Raw genomic sequence first — 15,095 nt, forward strand, 5'->3', positions numbered from 1 at the left:
CTGCATTTGGAGGACTATGGCCAAAAATAACCTGTGGCAGAAGGGGCAGCCCCAAAGCAAGTGTCACAGCAGGGGATGGGTGCAACTGGTCCCTGCAAAGGTACTGCGCTGGCTGGGTACAGGGAGCGGGTGCCCATCCCTGCAGCTTCTGTTCTGCTCTCAGGGACCGACCTCCCTCCACCAGCGCTGGAGGTGGGCGTGTGCCTCTCTGCTTCTCAGCACAGCAACTGCAGCAGCTTGCTCTGAAATTACCTGTTCCTGCTGACAGTTCTCTGCACCATTCCCAGGCCCTACAGAGCAGTAACAAGGACAAAGCTTATACACGGGCCTGAAGGTGCAGAGAGTCTGTTTTTACTGGCTTTAAATAGAAAACCTTTCCCTGTGACACTCCCACCAACAGCACGGAGCAGACCTGTGTCACTCTAGTGCCAACAGGGTGAGGCCAAGGAGGGAGGGACAGTCCTCTGCATGCCCGGATTGGGGAGGGAGGCCTGGCACACCCACGTGTTGACACTGGCAGGATCACCGGCTGTCAGGGCGGCCAGCGTCTCCCAGACCTGACCGCTGCTGCACTGTCAGCCCGCAGCACACATGCCTGCCTCCCCCCCAGCAGTGTTTGCTCAAGCCTAAGGACACTGGTACAGCAGAGAAGACATGACCAACCTGGTACGACGCTTTCCTACTTGCCTAGAGCAGAGCCACAGGAGGAACCACTTGCCACACGGGCAACAGGGTGCTGCAGGGGCTGTACCAAAATAAAGCCTCCTGCTGCACACACTGAGGCTGTGGGATGGTTACTGGCTGGGAAGGTGGTTGCTCCAGGGCCCTGCTTTGACATGGGCTCCCATCCACACAGGCACCACCTTCCTCTTCCCCTGCGACAGCTCCCCGCAGACATTTGTCCTCTTAGTTGAGGCCAGGCTGTGGCTCAGTGTGAGGCTGGGGCACAGAGGCACAGCCCTTCTGCCTGTGGGACACAGGGTAGGGACAAGGACCTGCCATTCCCCCCCTCAATCACCAAACCCACCCCTTGCAAGAGCTGAAGGGTCAGCACCCTTCTTCCCACAGCAGCCCTCCTCCCCCAGCTCCCACACAAGACCAGGAGTCTCTTTTATTTAAATAACCAAAGGTGTACTTTTTTTTTTTCTTCTTTTTTGAATCACATAACATTATTCTCAACCCGATTAAAAGTGAACAGCAGACAACTGCACACAGAGGCACCGCTCCTTCCTCCTAGGCAAGGATGCTGCAGGAATCACTCCCTGGACATGGTTATTTCCCCCTGGAGCCCTCCTGGATTTAGCCTCCATGACAGCCCTTTATCTGCCACTCTTACAAAGTGCTGGTTCAGTCCCCATCCTCCCACCCCGACCCATCCCACAGCGGGTCTGACCCCTGAGTCCGTACCATAAGGCCTCTCTGGTAAAGTCCCTTGGCCACCGCCAGCACCAGCTCAGGCCGAGGGCTCCCTCCCTTGGGGACCGCTGGCTCTACAGGAAGCCCTGCCTCTCCCCGTTGAGGCTTTAACCCCCAAATGCTGTATGGCTGCAATTCCACCAAGGCAGCCCCACACAGGCTGCAAAAGCCAGCTGTGTCAGCCATCCGAGTAGCCCCAGGCACTTCATCTCAAGGTTATAAATCCTGCGCCATGAACAGGAGCACTAAAGCGTTCCCAAACCAGAGTCAGAGGTGACGGTTACCCCCTGGAACCACGGACCTGACCCAGCCTTGCTCTTCACAGAGGTCATCAGCACTTCTGCAGCTCCCAGCAAGGCATGCAGGAGCCCTGCCAGTCCATCACACCAAAGCACAGGGAAAATCCCTTTACCTGAACGGGGGAAGGAGCCCATTTCCCCCAAAGCGGGAGCTGAAGCCTTCCAAGCCCCGTTACAGCTCACCCACCCCGTGGCTCCACAGGAGTTTTACAAGCCTTGCAGAGCAGCAGGTTCACTGCGATCCTCACAAAGACACACGGGACAGGCACCATCTTTCGGCCACTGCTGACCATGACAAGTGGCAAAACAAGCATGACAGAGCCCTTTGCATCTGCAACAAGTACTGCAGGCACTACTGTGACATGGGCAAACCATGGCAGGGAGCTGGCAGCGCAATTTCCCCAACACCAAGGAAGCGCTGAGCCAACCCAGATGCACGTCACACACAGCATCCAGGTGTGCCACAAACAAGTCACACGTGAGGACAGGTTTGCCCAGGACTCAAAGATCTGTGCAGTTTTAAAAACAAAATAAAAATAATCAAGCTGGTTGCTCTGAATGGTAGAAACAAGTGTGGGGTTTCATTCGGAAGATGACTGAACTGGCGAGGCTGGACAGCATTCAGCTAAACGCTGCCTGGACCATATATACCGGGTTGGTCAGACTGCAGCTTCCCTCCCACTGCTGCACCCCTCAGCGAGCAAGGGCACTTGTTCAGATAAGGCAACCAAGCCTGAAGAGACACTCTAAGGCTGACTGGCCCCACACGTTCACCTCTGCAGCCCAGCCGAGGTTGTTGGCCCTAGGTTCTTTCTTCAGAAGTGAAAGACTTGGCGCAGGAGTGCCTGGGCAACACAAAGCCCCAGCACAAGACGCTGCTGCAACCCAAGGGTGTCCCTCGAGACAGGCTCCGCCCCAGAGACCACCCGTGAGCTCCACTGTGCTGGATGGCAGTGCTCCAAGGCTGCCCAGGGAGGACATCGCACTCCCAGCACTGCTGAAGAGCTAGATTTCTGGATTTTCACCCAATTCTCAGCCCTGTTTGAGCAGCATCAAGGTTGTGCAGGTACAAACTGCTGCCTGGTGGTTTCCATCTGGGACAGCACAGGATTAGCTGAGCCTGGAGGAGCACGGGTGCGGGGACACTCACGTGAGGCAGAGCGCAGCCTCCAGCCAGGTTTTTATTGTGGCCCCACGCCAGCTGCCTGAGCTGGGGGAACTCACCTCTCTGGTCATTGAGCCCTTTGGTACCAAAGTTTGATGCCTGAGAAATTCAGAAAAAGGAGATGTTTCATTGTGAGATAATGAACCGATAAAAGAAATCTAGTCAACAGGGAACCTCAGCATTGTCTTGACACCCTGTGTTTGCGCCAGTCTGTGGTGTTCCCAGAGTTAGAAGTCACTGCAGAGGAAGAGAAGTTCCTTCAGTATTTGGCAACAGACAGGTCCCTTCAGTCACCACCACATGGTGATGCCACTGGAGAAGCACCTAGGATGATTTCTTTGCCTCACTGGGACTGCCCGACAGCCTGAAGAGGGTCTCCCTCATGATGTGGAAGCATCTGTCAGTGAGGTCAGAGACATCATCTGATGTCAGGCCTTTGGTCTCTATTGGAGGCAGAATCTCCACCTTAATTTTGCCTGGGAAAAGAGAGCCTGTGAGAAACCCACACACCACAAGAGCACTGTTCTCTGCCCTCCCAGGACCCCTGCTCCACCTGCCCTGGAGAGCCCAAGCCCAGCCCTCATCCCTCACAGGGCTTTGGGCATCCATCCCTAGAGAGCAGGTGGGGGCTGCACTGGTTTCAGGGGTCAGAGATTGCTCTGGGGATTGGACCCTGCCCTTGAACAGCTGCCCCAAGCAGCAGAGTATTTCCTTTGTGCCCCAAACTGACATCCCAGCCAGAGGTTACCCCTTAGCCAAGAGTAGGCAGAGCCCAGGGGTATGGACCCACTCAGCTCCAGGGCCATGCCAGGCACAGCCTGCACCAGGTGCTCCCTCCATCTGCTTTTCCCCAACCCTCCTACCTTTGGCTGGCTCCAGCCATCCAGGCAGGGAGCACAGCAAGCATGGCTTCCTCCCAAAAATGAGAGTTACTGCTCCAAGTTGACTGAAAGCCAAGTTTCTGCCCAGCACTTGTACTGGCAGACTTCTGAGCTTTGATACCACCAGCTGCCTTGGTTTGCTTGCAGAGGGGTCCCTGCTTTGAAAGGTCAGGAGGCAGAGCACGCTTGCCTCTTTCCCCAAACCCTCACCAAATCACGGGCTGTGCCAGTTATGACAGGGAGAGGTGGTGTCCAATTTTTAATTAAAACATCCCTCACTGCATTTAATTAGATTCTTTCCTGAGTTAGCCCAGCCCAGGCTCTGGTGCCAAGTGCTTTGAACTTACTCCACACATCTCCCAGGGGGACTCTTCCCATTCACCCCAGCTCCACTTCCCTCCCGCACCCTTGTGAATCAGATCTCTACATGAGTATGGCATCAACCCTGTCCCCGAGTGACTGTAAAGGCCTTTGGACTCTTTGGTACCTGATGTAAATAGGTTCTCCTTTGGGTTATAGAAGCTGGTGAAGGAGGAATATACCACGGGGATCACTGGGACCTTGGGGAAGAAGAGGAAAAAGAGGAGTTACTTGCACTGCAGCTACTCAGGGCAGAAATAAGCAGCAAATCCCACGCAGCAGAGCTGACTTGCTGCTCACACACACAGGGCATACACAGCCCCAAAAGCAAGACCCACTTCCAAAGGCTCAGACAGTCAGGAGTCAGATGGGATCAAAACCACTCCCCAGACACTCAAGGCACAGGGACATTCAAGACACTAGGTCCACGTTACACTTCAGCCTCAGGTCAGCACTGGCTCTCAGGGTTCCTCATCCCAAGCCAGGCTTCAAAACCCAGACCTGCAAACAACAGAGGATGCCTGTTTTGACAGGCCTTGCTGTGCCGTACAAGCACATGTTTGGGACAGGCCAGCTGGTGTGCCTTCAGCTTCTAAGAAAAGGAGTCAGCAGGTGCAATCAATTGCTCTCAAGAAAGCTCCAGACAGGCAGAGACACAGCCAGGAGGGCAGGAACAGAGTCATTATTTCAGTGCTGATAACAAACACGATCTACAGTTGGTGACTCAGGGGGAGCGTTAGCAGAGGTGGGTACCATTTGCACTGTCGTCCTTTCCTTCCAGCAGCCACCAGTCCCTGCCTTGGTTGCATCACCCCAGCAGGAATGGGGATGGTACAACACAGGCTACACCCTGGGCTTGGCCAGTCAAACCCAGCAAGAGATCTGGCACCTACTTCCTTCTCCAGGGTCCCTGCTGTAACACTTGTTTTAGGGAAAGCAGTTTCCCCTCAGGCCTCGAGTCATCCCAGTCCTGATAAGCGAGGCAGAGAATGCATGGGAAGGCAAGGCACCCACCTCCTCCCAGACACCTCTCTGGCACCTAGTTCCCAGCCCCTGGTAGCCGAGGAGGGTGGCCCAGCTTCCAGCAGCCACCTGAGCCCAAGCAGCACAGCCAGGTCTTCAGTGTCCCCAGCACACTGCCCCAGAGCTCTGCCCAGGCAAGCACCACCGCTCCTTCAGGAGCGCTGCCAGCTCTAGTTGTCTGAAGCCAAGGAAGAGTTTGTCTGCTCCCCCACTAACTGCTCATGGATCTTGTCATTTTGGAGAGAGAAGACTTTTAAGACATACCAAGAAGTGCCATATGGCTGTCTGGGAGGGAGCAGCTATTTCCACACAGAGCAAGCCCAGATGTTGCTCTAAAGTACTAGCATTAACAGTCCTGAATCAACACTACACTGTTGCAACGTGGGGGATTGAGAAATGCATCAACAGCTTTGGGATTCCCCAGGCAAGCTCACAAGAAGTGCAGCACCCGCTGGGCTCCCTGCCAGAAGCAAGCTCTGTGCTGCAGACGTGCTCCCAGGAGCAGGGCACGGGCACCGCACTGCCACGCTGCCAGGCAGCTGCCTGCAAGGCTTAAAGCTAGGGGGTCAAGTGTGGCTGTCCCCCATGCTCTGCCCTCCAGACAGGACACCAGGAATGCAGTGCTGGGGCAGTCAAGAGAGAGGACAAGGTGGTTTAGCTGAGGAGCTCAGCTGTGGCCTGGGAACACGGCTCACTTGAGTGCAAATAAATCACACCACTGTGTGACCAGTCCACAGTGCCACTGCAAAAGCATTCAGGGTTCCTGTGCAGGAGCAAAGCGCTGTTACCTGTGCCTGGACAGCGAGGTGAAATGCTCCTTTCTTGAATGGCAGCAAATCCCCTGTGCAGTTCCTTGTGCCCTCCGGGTACACCCACACCTTCACCTGTACATGGGGAGATAAGGCTGTGCTCCAGCAATCCACTCGCAGTGCTCCTTTCTTGCTGGCTGAGCCACCAGCCAGCCTTGCCAAGGGCGGCAGGTGGCTGTAACTTCAGGCAAGCCAGCACCAGGAGTGCCACATCCCTCCGAGCCACCCCAGGATACCCAGACACATGCCACAGTCACACTCACATTGTCAGTTGCCATGCTCTTGGCCACCTCTGCCATCACTATCTTGGCACTGCTGGTGCTCTTCCTGTTGATGAAGATGACACCACCGAGGTAGATGATGAGTCCCACAGTGCCAGCATACATCAGCTCCTTCTTGCCCACCTGGACACAGTCGTCAGGCAGGATCTCCATCAGCCCTAACATGATGGTAGAGGGTGAGACCTAGCAGTTGCCACCCCCCAACCCTGCACTCAGATGGGACATGAGACACAACCTGAGGTGGGGAGTACCAGGGACAGGCCAGTGCCTTGTTTCTCTGCTGGCTTCTGCTGCTACCAACAGAGCAGAAAGACTCAGCACAGAGCAGAAATACAGGGTCAGAGTGGCTGCAGGTCATAGCAAGATCCCTTAGGAGGCAGCTCACTCCTCAGTCCCAGGGTGCCCAGTGGGACCACCCCTCATGCCTGGCCGCTTGGCACACTGACAGGAGTGCTAGGCCAGCCAGGCTATCAGCGAGGCAGGGATGTAAGAGAGCTGAGAAGCACCTGAAGCTGAGCAGTACCTGGGGTGCTGCACAGGGTGTGATTGCTCAGAGTGAGAGGAGACCCTTCCTGCAACCAGGACTGAAAGAAAGCTGGGCCAGCTGGCTCGGTAGCCTAGACCAGCCAGGGCAGGGGGCTGCTTGGCCAGGAGATGCAAGCAGCCTTTCTCTGGTGGCAAGCAAGAGAACTGTTCCCTCCCTCCCACCAGCTCCTCACCCATCATGTCAAGGATGCTCTGGTGGTTGGACACAATGATAGCAGGGCCCTCCACCTTGAAGTTCTCCAGTCCCTTCACCTCAAACCTCAGGCCGAAGAAATACTTGAAGGTCTTGACAACAGTTTTGATGATTCTGCAGAAAAGAAGAGCAGTCAGCAACACGGCAAGGAGGTGACAGGGTCTGCTATACCCGGCATGGGTGGAAGAAGACAAGAAGAGCTCTGTGACAGAGAGCCTCCAGTCTCATTCGCACTGTGTTTGTCCTGCATGGTCCCGTGTGCTCAAGGTGCTTCAGTTGCATGTGAAGCCCTGTCCACTCCCAGTGTGGAAATTTTACTGGAAGCCTGGGCAAAGCTGACTGTAACTTTGAGGCCAGTACAGCTAGAGTCAATGGTCCGTGTTTCATTCAAGCTAACAGCATCAGCTCACAACCAGGCTCACTACGAGCTCTTTGGAAGAGGAGAGTCCAGCCTAGTGCTGCTGGAAGTGCCCTGCGAACAGAGGCCAAACTGGAAGCCCTCCAAAGTCCAGGAAGGAGAGACACTGGTTTCAACGCCGAACCAAGGACCACTCCTCCTGCTGCCAGTCCTATCCACTTAGTGCTGTTACTTCCCCCTGTGCCACGCCTGCAATCTGCTCCGATACTGCCAGTGTTTTCCTCCTGCAATCAGCAGAGCCTCACAAGTTGTTCAAATAGTTCTCCTAGGAGCTGCCACTCCCCAGCACATGGATATTAGCCTGCATACCCATCACCCAAGGAAGACTGCCAGTTCTGCTCCCTGCAGTGCTGGAAGATGCCGCTTAACGATACAAACATGGGGTGTCGTTACCCCAGGGGAGTCCAAGAAAGGAGAATGAAGGTGAGAAACACTTCCCTGTAAAACATAAAGATGCGAGCAGCAAACGGGATGCTCCCCATGCAGCTTGGCAGAGGATAGGTGCCCCTGGCAAACCCATCTTCAAGCAAATAGCTTTTGCCTGTCAGTTCACTTCCCCAGTGGATCTACAGGTCCATCCACAAAGCTCCCAGCTTTCCTCCCCTGTGCCTGGGGGCCCACCTGGGATGAGACACCAGCAGCTCCACTCAGCTCTGCCAATGCACGGAGCAGGCTGCCATGCCCTTGCTGAGCACACCCAGCCCAGGCTCGCCAGCCGAGACCTTGCCAGCCCATGGGAGCAGGGCCCACCTCTGCCACCCCCAGACAGGTGTGAGCTGGGGACCCTCCAACCGGGCCAAAGGACGCAGCCAGAAGCTGGCAGCACACAGGAGCTATTTCGGGCAGGGAAGCAGCCATTTGCCAGGATAGGAGGCAGAGAAACTTGCAGACAAACAAAGCCCTCAGAGGCAGCCACCAGCTGATTCTCCTAGAGCAGATTCAGGAGCTGATCTGCCCTCCAACAAGCACCTGAATGCCCTGGCTTGGGGCCCACCACCTCCCTGGCAGACAGAGGATGCCTCTTTCCTCCCTGCAGGAGGAGACAGAGGGACAGTGACAGCTTCTCCCTGCCAACAGGGTCCAGCCATAGGGCTAAGCAGCACCATCAGACGAGGAGGCATCCCTTTCACCCAGGGTGGGAGGTGAGCAAGCACCCAGACAGCATCTTATCCTGGCTTGGCAGCAGCTCCCAGCATCTATTCTCCAAAAGCCTCCTCATTCCTGCCATCAACTCTTTAACCACAGTCCTCTGTCAAAGCGGCCTTCCCTGGCTTGCTCCTACCTACACAGGGCTCATATCTCCATGGGGCGGTCTACCACACAGACTGCCCAGGCCCTGGCTGTGACACTGGAGCTCAGGCCAATGCCCGCAGGTGACACATCTGAGTGACACTGTAGCTATCAGTCCCAGGTCATTCAAACTTTCTGCAAAGGTTAGAGCCGCACCCAGGGAAAGGACACGGGGAGGTGCAGAGCTCCTGAGCACCACAGGCCTGCACTGAGGTTACGGGAGTGCAGTCCAGATGAAGAGACAAGGGGGCAGGTAAGAAAAGGCAGGGTGACACAAATCAGTGAGGTCATGGTAGATGCCATGCCACCAGACTGACCTAAATCCCACTTCTCCTCCCTTCTGACTGCCAACCAAAAAAGAGGTCACTGCTCTGGAAGTCACACTGCTCAGTAGCTGCCGGGAGAGGCTGGTTACACATTACTCAAGAGCAACCATCCAACTTCCTTCTGCCAGTAAGGAGCCAGTGTTTCCTTACACAAGACGTGGCCTGAGCCACCAAAAGAGGCAAAGGGGCAGAGCTCAGACCAAGTGAAGAACCACCAGGTGACCAGCTGAGCTGGCCACGTCATCCACGGGGTTAAGCAGATGGGTCCTACTCCCCTTCAACCCTGCAAGCAGCTCCTCTGCTGGCATGAATGATCCAGTCACAGCTTCAGAGAGCTGTAAATCTGATGCATTTATTACCAGACTCAAGGAGAGAATAGAAAAATGAGAGGGAATGTGCTTTTTCAGTACATCCGTAACAGCCTGAGTCTGAAATCCAGCAGCCACAGCTTCACATGCTCTGCAGCCTGTGACAGAGGCCTTTTTAGGATCTTCTGATTTTCAAGGATTAATGAAGTGTACTTACCAGATTGGAAGCGCTTGCAAGAGGTTTCGCCACCAGATAAACAGCTCTATCTCTATCAGACACAGAGGGCAACCTCTTCCAAGTCACACCAGCTTGGCACTGAAGCCAGGAGCACAGCAAGGACTGGGTGTTCTATGCCTGGCAGTGATGCTGTTATCTCTGTCTGTCCACCAGCATGTGCTCTGCTCCAACCCCCTTTCTCAAGCCGGAATAAACAGACTGGGATGATGTAGAAATAAGGAGCTCACTGGATCACCTCAGCCACAGACCTCCCAGGCGCTGGGATACATGACCAGCATCATGAGCCAGTGCCAGCACATGGAAACGATGGGCTTAAATTACAGGAAAAGGGTGGTTCTGGCCAAAATTCAGCTCTAAGTTTCAACACGAGGAGTTGTTCAGTGCAAGAAGTTCTTGTTCTCAAGGAGTTCCTTTAAGTTTACAAGAGATTTACAAAGTTTTAGGGGTGGGGAAGAAAAAGAGAGTGTCTCCTAACTAACATCATAAATTCTCCAAGCTGCAAAGCTGGTTGCACATCAGAAAGCTGCTCCTGAGCCAGCCAAGGCAACCAAAGCCTGGAGATAGCAATCTGCCCTGGGATCTCCAGCCTAGCTCTGTTTCCAGTGCCTGGGGCCACAGCACCAGAGCTGATGGCAGGCCATCGGCTTGGGCGGGCAGGGCAGAGCCCACAAGGCAGCATGGCAGTGCCCTGTGCCTGCTCGCTCCACCCTGCGCGAGCCACACCGCAAAGCAAAGTCCATCTCTGCCAGCCGAGACACAGCCACACCTTTGATCCAAAAGGATGTATTAAGGCAACAGGGCTCCCCTTTGCCCCGCACCCGTATAACTTGGCTTGGGCACGGATGGTTAGAGTAGGTAAAAAGCTGCCTATGGGACAGCAAAGCAAGGAGCCCAAGTTCTCCTGTGCTGCCAGAAGTGCCAGCTCTGCCCTTAAAATGTGCCTTTGCTGTAGAGGAGCTGCTCTCTCCAGCTCCTCAGTCACTGCCCCAGGCGTCCTGTCAGAGGACACAGGCAGCGAGGCCTGACAGCAACAAGTGTGCCCCAGGCAGCTGCGTGGCTGCCGCGCTCCTTGCACCACTGTATTAGCCACCGCCTCTACTTCTGGAGGAGGAAAGCCCCCAAACAAGCATTGCTGCCATGTAGCTTTCCCCAAAACCTGTGTGGCCCCCACAGCATGGCCACTGGCCAGCATCCTCACACCTTCCATGCCCCCTCAGAGGGCACCCATCCCCACATGAGGCTCACCAAAGAGAAGGGCACGGCCACAGGACGGAGCGGCCCCCAGCACCCTCCATGAGCCAAGAGACAACTGTGCCGCCACCAGAGCGGCCACCCCAGGGCCTGCTGTCACAGACCTGCGGTAAAGGAGGCCACTGTCACCATCCTCCCGAGGCCCCCACCCAGAGGCCGGGCCTGAAACTGATCTCCCCAGTTTGTGTTTCACCCGCCGGCACCCCGGCCCTGCCACGTCCCCGTCACCCCCCGTCCCTCACCTCATGTTCTTGACGGTGCGGCCGCCGTTGACGAGGAGGCAGACGGGCACCGTCAGCGCCGAGGCGAGGAGGCAGAGCAGGGAGTAGAAGCCGATGCGCAGGGCGAAGTTGACGGCGGGGCTGAGCCCCATGAGGACGTGCAGCAGCAGCAGCACCGCCGCCCCCCACAGCAGCCACCCCAGCTCCATGCCCGCCGCCGACACCACGCACAACCGAGCCCAGGAGGAGCCGGAGACACCACCGACGCCGCCGCCGCTCTGAGCGGCGTGCGCTGCCCCCGCCTTATGTGGGCGGTGCGGACGGCCCGGCCCGGCCCGCCCCGCCCGCCGCTCCCGTCCGCTCCCCGCCGCCGGGGCGGGACGGGCCCGTCAGGGCGCGGCGGGGGGACCCTGAGGGATTGGGGTTCCTTCATGGCGCTGTGCGGGTCTGGGTCCTCTCTTGGCGTGGTAGGAGGACCGTGGGGTCCCTCATGGGGACCCTGAGTGCTTGGGGTCCTCTCACAGTGCTGTATGGGTCTGGGTGCTGGCATGGCGTGGTGGGAGGACCGTGGGGTCCCCCCATGGTGCTGTGTGTGGGACTGGGTCTGCTCATGGCGTGGTGAGGAGGACTGTGGGGACCCTGAGGACTTGAGGTCCCCTCATGGCATGACGGGAGGACCACGTCGTCCCTCATGGGGACCCTGAGTGCTTTGGGTCCCCTCGTGGTGCTATTTGGGTCTGTGTCCCCCTCATGGTGTGGTGAGGAGGGCTTTTGGTCCCTTCATGGAGTCCTGTGGGGTTTTGGGGGGTCTCTCATGGTGCCATGTGGGGTCTTTGGGTCCCTCATGGTGCTATGTGGGTCTGGGTCCCCTCAGGGCATGGTAGGAGGATTGGCAGGGGGACCCTGAGGGCTTGGGGTTCTCTCATGGCGCTATATGGGTCTGGGTCCCCTCCTGGTGTGGTGAGGAGGGCTTTTGGTCTCCTTATGGTATCATTGGAGTCTTTGGGCCCCTCATGGTGTCATACAGGCCTTTTCACTCCCTTCGTGGTGCCATTCGGGGTCCCCTCGTGGTGCCATGCAGGGTCTTTGGGTCTCCCCTGGCATGGTGTGAGGTCTTTGGGTCTGTCACGAAAATTTGCAACTGACCAAGGTGACCATTGGTCAGTTTCGAATTTCTGTGACAAATCCCCACTCGCCAGGTCTCCCTGCTCCTCGTCTCACCTGCGTTCTCCGATGCTGCTTGATGCTGGTTTTCCACCGGCACAAACGAGTTGAGCGGGATGGAGCTTTCCCCGCTAATGCTGGGGTTAGGTCAGGATCACGCCCAACGGCTTTGTGGGCGCAAAGCTGGCAAGGGAGATGAAACTGTGTCTGCTGGAACCGACACAAACTGTTTTACTGGCCTCAGCAGGTTTTGCAACACTTTTTATAGCAAAACCCCTGTCCCGTGGGTGGCGGTGACTTTACTGGGGTAAGATGTGACCCTGGCGCTGAGGTCCCCAGCACCCTCTTGGTATCCACAGCTTTGCACCTCCTGGAAGACACAAGGAAAAATGATGATCCCTTTCCAAATAACCCTTGTTCCCTCGGCTCTCCCTAGACTCAACAACAGAGCTAGCGGCTATTCCCAAACGAGCTGTCACCAAAATGGAGGGGTCTCACCGCATTTTCACGGCCTCTCAGCAGCTTTAATGCTTGAAGCAGGAGACAAACTCCTTCTCTCTGTCAGAGAGCTCGAGGCCGGCACTCCCTACAGCTGCCAGGCAATGACATCTCAGCGCTGGTCTCATGATTCCTGCTAATGCCACAAAGAACCCTTATTGTATTAGCATCTCGACGCAGCATTAGACTAATCCCTCCAGCCCACGTCGTGCAGGCTGTTCAGAGAGCCTTGCTCCACCGCCGTGCCAGCCAGCATATGACTGGGAAGTCACCGAGACCTTTTCAGCTGAACATACGCTGGCCGGGAGCGATTCTGCATTATCCTCGTGACTTTCGCTTTTGTTGACATGGGGAGAAAGTCGCTGGTGATCTGTCACCGGGGCATCATGCAAGCTGATCCGCTCAACTCGCAAATGCCGGCTGATGTTAGGAAACTGAAATGCAAATTCCAGCACAGCCACAGCGCTGATGGCAAACGCCATTAGGAGATATGACGTGGTGGGGATGGCAGTTGCGTGTTTGCTTCACGTGTGGGCTCCTAAAGGAGCTCGGCTGTAATTCCCTTCTCCCCACGCTCTCCAACAGATTATGTGGAGTAATGCAAATGAAACGTTTAATAGTAGTCTGTAGCTCAAGGAAGGGGAGTGATTTCTGATGCCAGATTAGAAGCCAGACATGGGCCTGCCTGCGAGCAAGCAGAGCTGTCACGCTGAGTTATTTCACAAGGCAAGCGGTTATGCTGCCAGATGACGACAGCCTGTGCATTAACATTACCATAACAAACTGCCTGATGGAAGAGGGCCCGACAGCCTCAGCGCGCTGCAGAATGCAACCGGGATCGCCTCACCACCCCTGAAATGTGGCCGGTTTTGGGCACAGGCGAAGGCAATCCCCTCCTTGCCCTCCCAAGCTCCAGAAGCCTAACAAAGCAGTTACAAATTCTTTTTAAAAATACCCAGCTTACTAGATTGCGCTGCGTGTTTTGCATATTTAAACTACTGACTGAATTATTTAGACGTGTTGCGAGCGTTGCCTGCAGATAGTCTCGCTAAGCGGGGTCCAGAGGCAGTGGCAGGAGCGAGCACCCAGCCAGCGCTGAGCAAGCGCCTAATTCCCTGCAGCAGGCACTGCCCATTGAGGGTGCACGTGGCACCCAGTGCCTACCAGCACCCTCCACGGGGACCTCAAAAAGCTGCCTTGAAAAACTACCTTGAAAAGGTAAAAGAGTGCTGACGGCAAAGCATGGTGAGCAGAAGGGTCCACACAGCATTGTTGATGGCAGGATTTCTGTGGCTGGCCTGTGAAAAGTCATAAAGCCCAGAATGTTACCTTTGGCCTTAATTTTCTGATGTCTTATAATAACCTGGCTGTGTTTTTTTATCTTTTACTTGCCGTAATTTATTGCTTCCCTTGGAAACAACATGTGACCTCACTTTTGATGACTAGCTTCTGACTGGAGAAGAAGTGGAGCCGGGGAGAGCATCTCCCCCGCATGCAGGAGAAGGTGAGCAGAGGAGGGAAGAGAGGGAAGGAGGGACGCGTCCATCGCCTGGCATCACCGTGCAGAGCTCAGCAGGGTGTGGAGGCTCAGAGGTGCTCGGCGAGGCGCCCCCGGGAGCTGCAGGCTGTGCTGAAGGGGGGCCGGGTGTCTCCGCAGAGCAGCGTCTCGCTCTCCGCTGCCTCGCTGCGCCTCTGCCCTTGACTTTGGCAGCTCTACCCGGCGGCCTGCTTCCCTTCGCCTCCTGCCAAGGGACATGTGTTGAAAGCAGCAGCTGGGTTTGGTGACATTAAAAAGCAGGGGGAGGAGGAAGCAACCGGCCAAGCTTCTTCGTTCTTGGCCATGTCAAGGCACGCATGTGCGTGGCTTGTGAGCCCTCCCAGGAAGGGCTGATAGTGCTGGCAGCAGGAAGTCCCGGGTTGCTTAAGCTCTGAGACAGCAACCCCTGCTGCTGGGTGCTGCAAAGCAGCCTCGATTATCAGCGACGTGGGGACAGTAAGATGATCCGTGCATCTGGTATAACCTCTTCCAGACCTCTGTCAGGCTATCCATCCACTGATCCATCCTCTTCCCTTTTTACCTGTCTCAACTAGCAGCTGGCTTTCAGAGACGTCTCGGAGCCTGGCATCACTGTGTCTCACCTCTGTGTAGCTCGGGGTACATCAAACAGCCCAGCACCACAATACAGCTGTAGTTACGCTGCTATAGCTTGATCCCACATAGGGCTACAGACTGGCAACGTGGACCATCTGTGCATCAGTACGCGAGGCTGCCTTAAGGGCTGACACCAGTAGGGTGGCATCGCTGAAATCTCCTCCTGGCAAAGACAGAGGAAAAGGTCTGGCCTGGGCTGTGCCGTATCTGCTGCTGCGCACGGCAGGGCCCGCTGCAGGCTGCGAGGCGAGGCGAG

General features: G+C 56.1%; 1 protein-coding gene across 1 annotated transcript; it reads right to left on the bottom strand.

Moving 5' to 3' along the window:
• Positions 1-53: 53 nt before the first annotated feature.
• AGPAT2 (1-acylglycerol-3-phosphate O-acyltransferase 2) lies at positions 54-11,322 on the bottom strand. The gene is made up of 6 exons (XM_063352700.1): positions 11,047-11,322; positions 6,954-7,087; positions 6,217-6,392; positions 5,933-6,028; positions 4,249-4,321; positions 54-3,356 (listed from the first exon to the last, which is right to left on the bottom strand). Exons 1-6 carry the CDS (start codon positions 11,232-11,234, stop codon positions 3,205-3,207), a joined length of 819 nt encoding a protein of 272 aa, XP_063208770.1. The 5' UTR covers positions 11,235-11,322; the 3' UTR covers positions 54-3,204.
• Positions 11,323-15,095: the final 3,773 nt, after the last annotated feature.

This window comes from Chroicocephalus ridibundus, chromosome 15, assembly GCF_963924245.1.
Source record: "Chroicocephalus ridibundus chromosome 15, bChrRid1.1, whole genome shotgun sequence".
NCBI classification, from domain to species: Eukaryota; Metazoa; Chordata; class Aves; order Charadriiformes; family Laridae; genus Chroicocephalus; species Chroicocephalus ridibundus.

Bases quoted from the DNA above. Each gene is read 5' to 3' on its own strand.
- AGPAT2 (XM_063352700.1), bottom strand. From the start codon at position 11,234: ATGGAGCTGGGGTGGCTGCTGTGGGGGGCGGCGGTGCTGCTGCTGCTG. The intron at 6,393-6,953 runs GTGAGGAGCTGG...CCATCATGTTAG, and splicing joins GAGCATCCTTGACATGATGG to GGCTGATGGAGATCCTGCCT. The intron at 6,029-6,216 runs GTGAGTGTGACT...CCCCATGTACAG, and splicing joins AGAGCATGGCAACTGACAAT to GTGAAGGTGTGGGTGTACCC.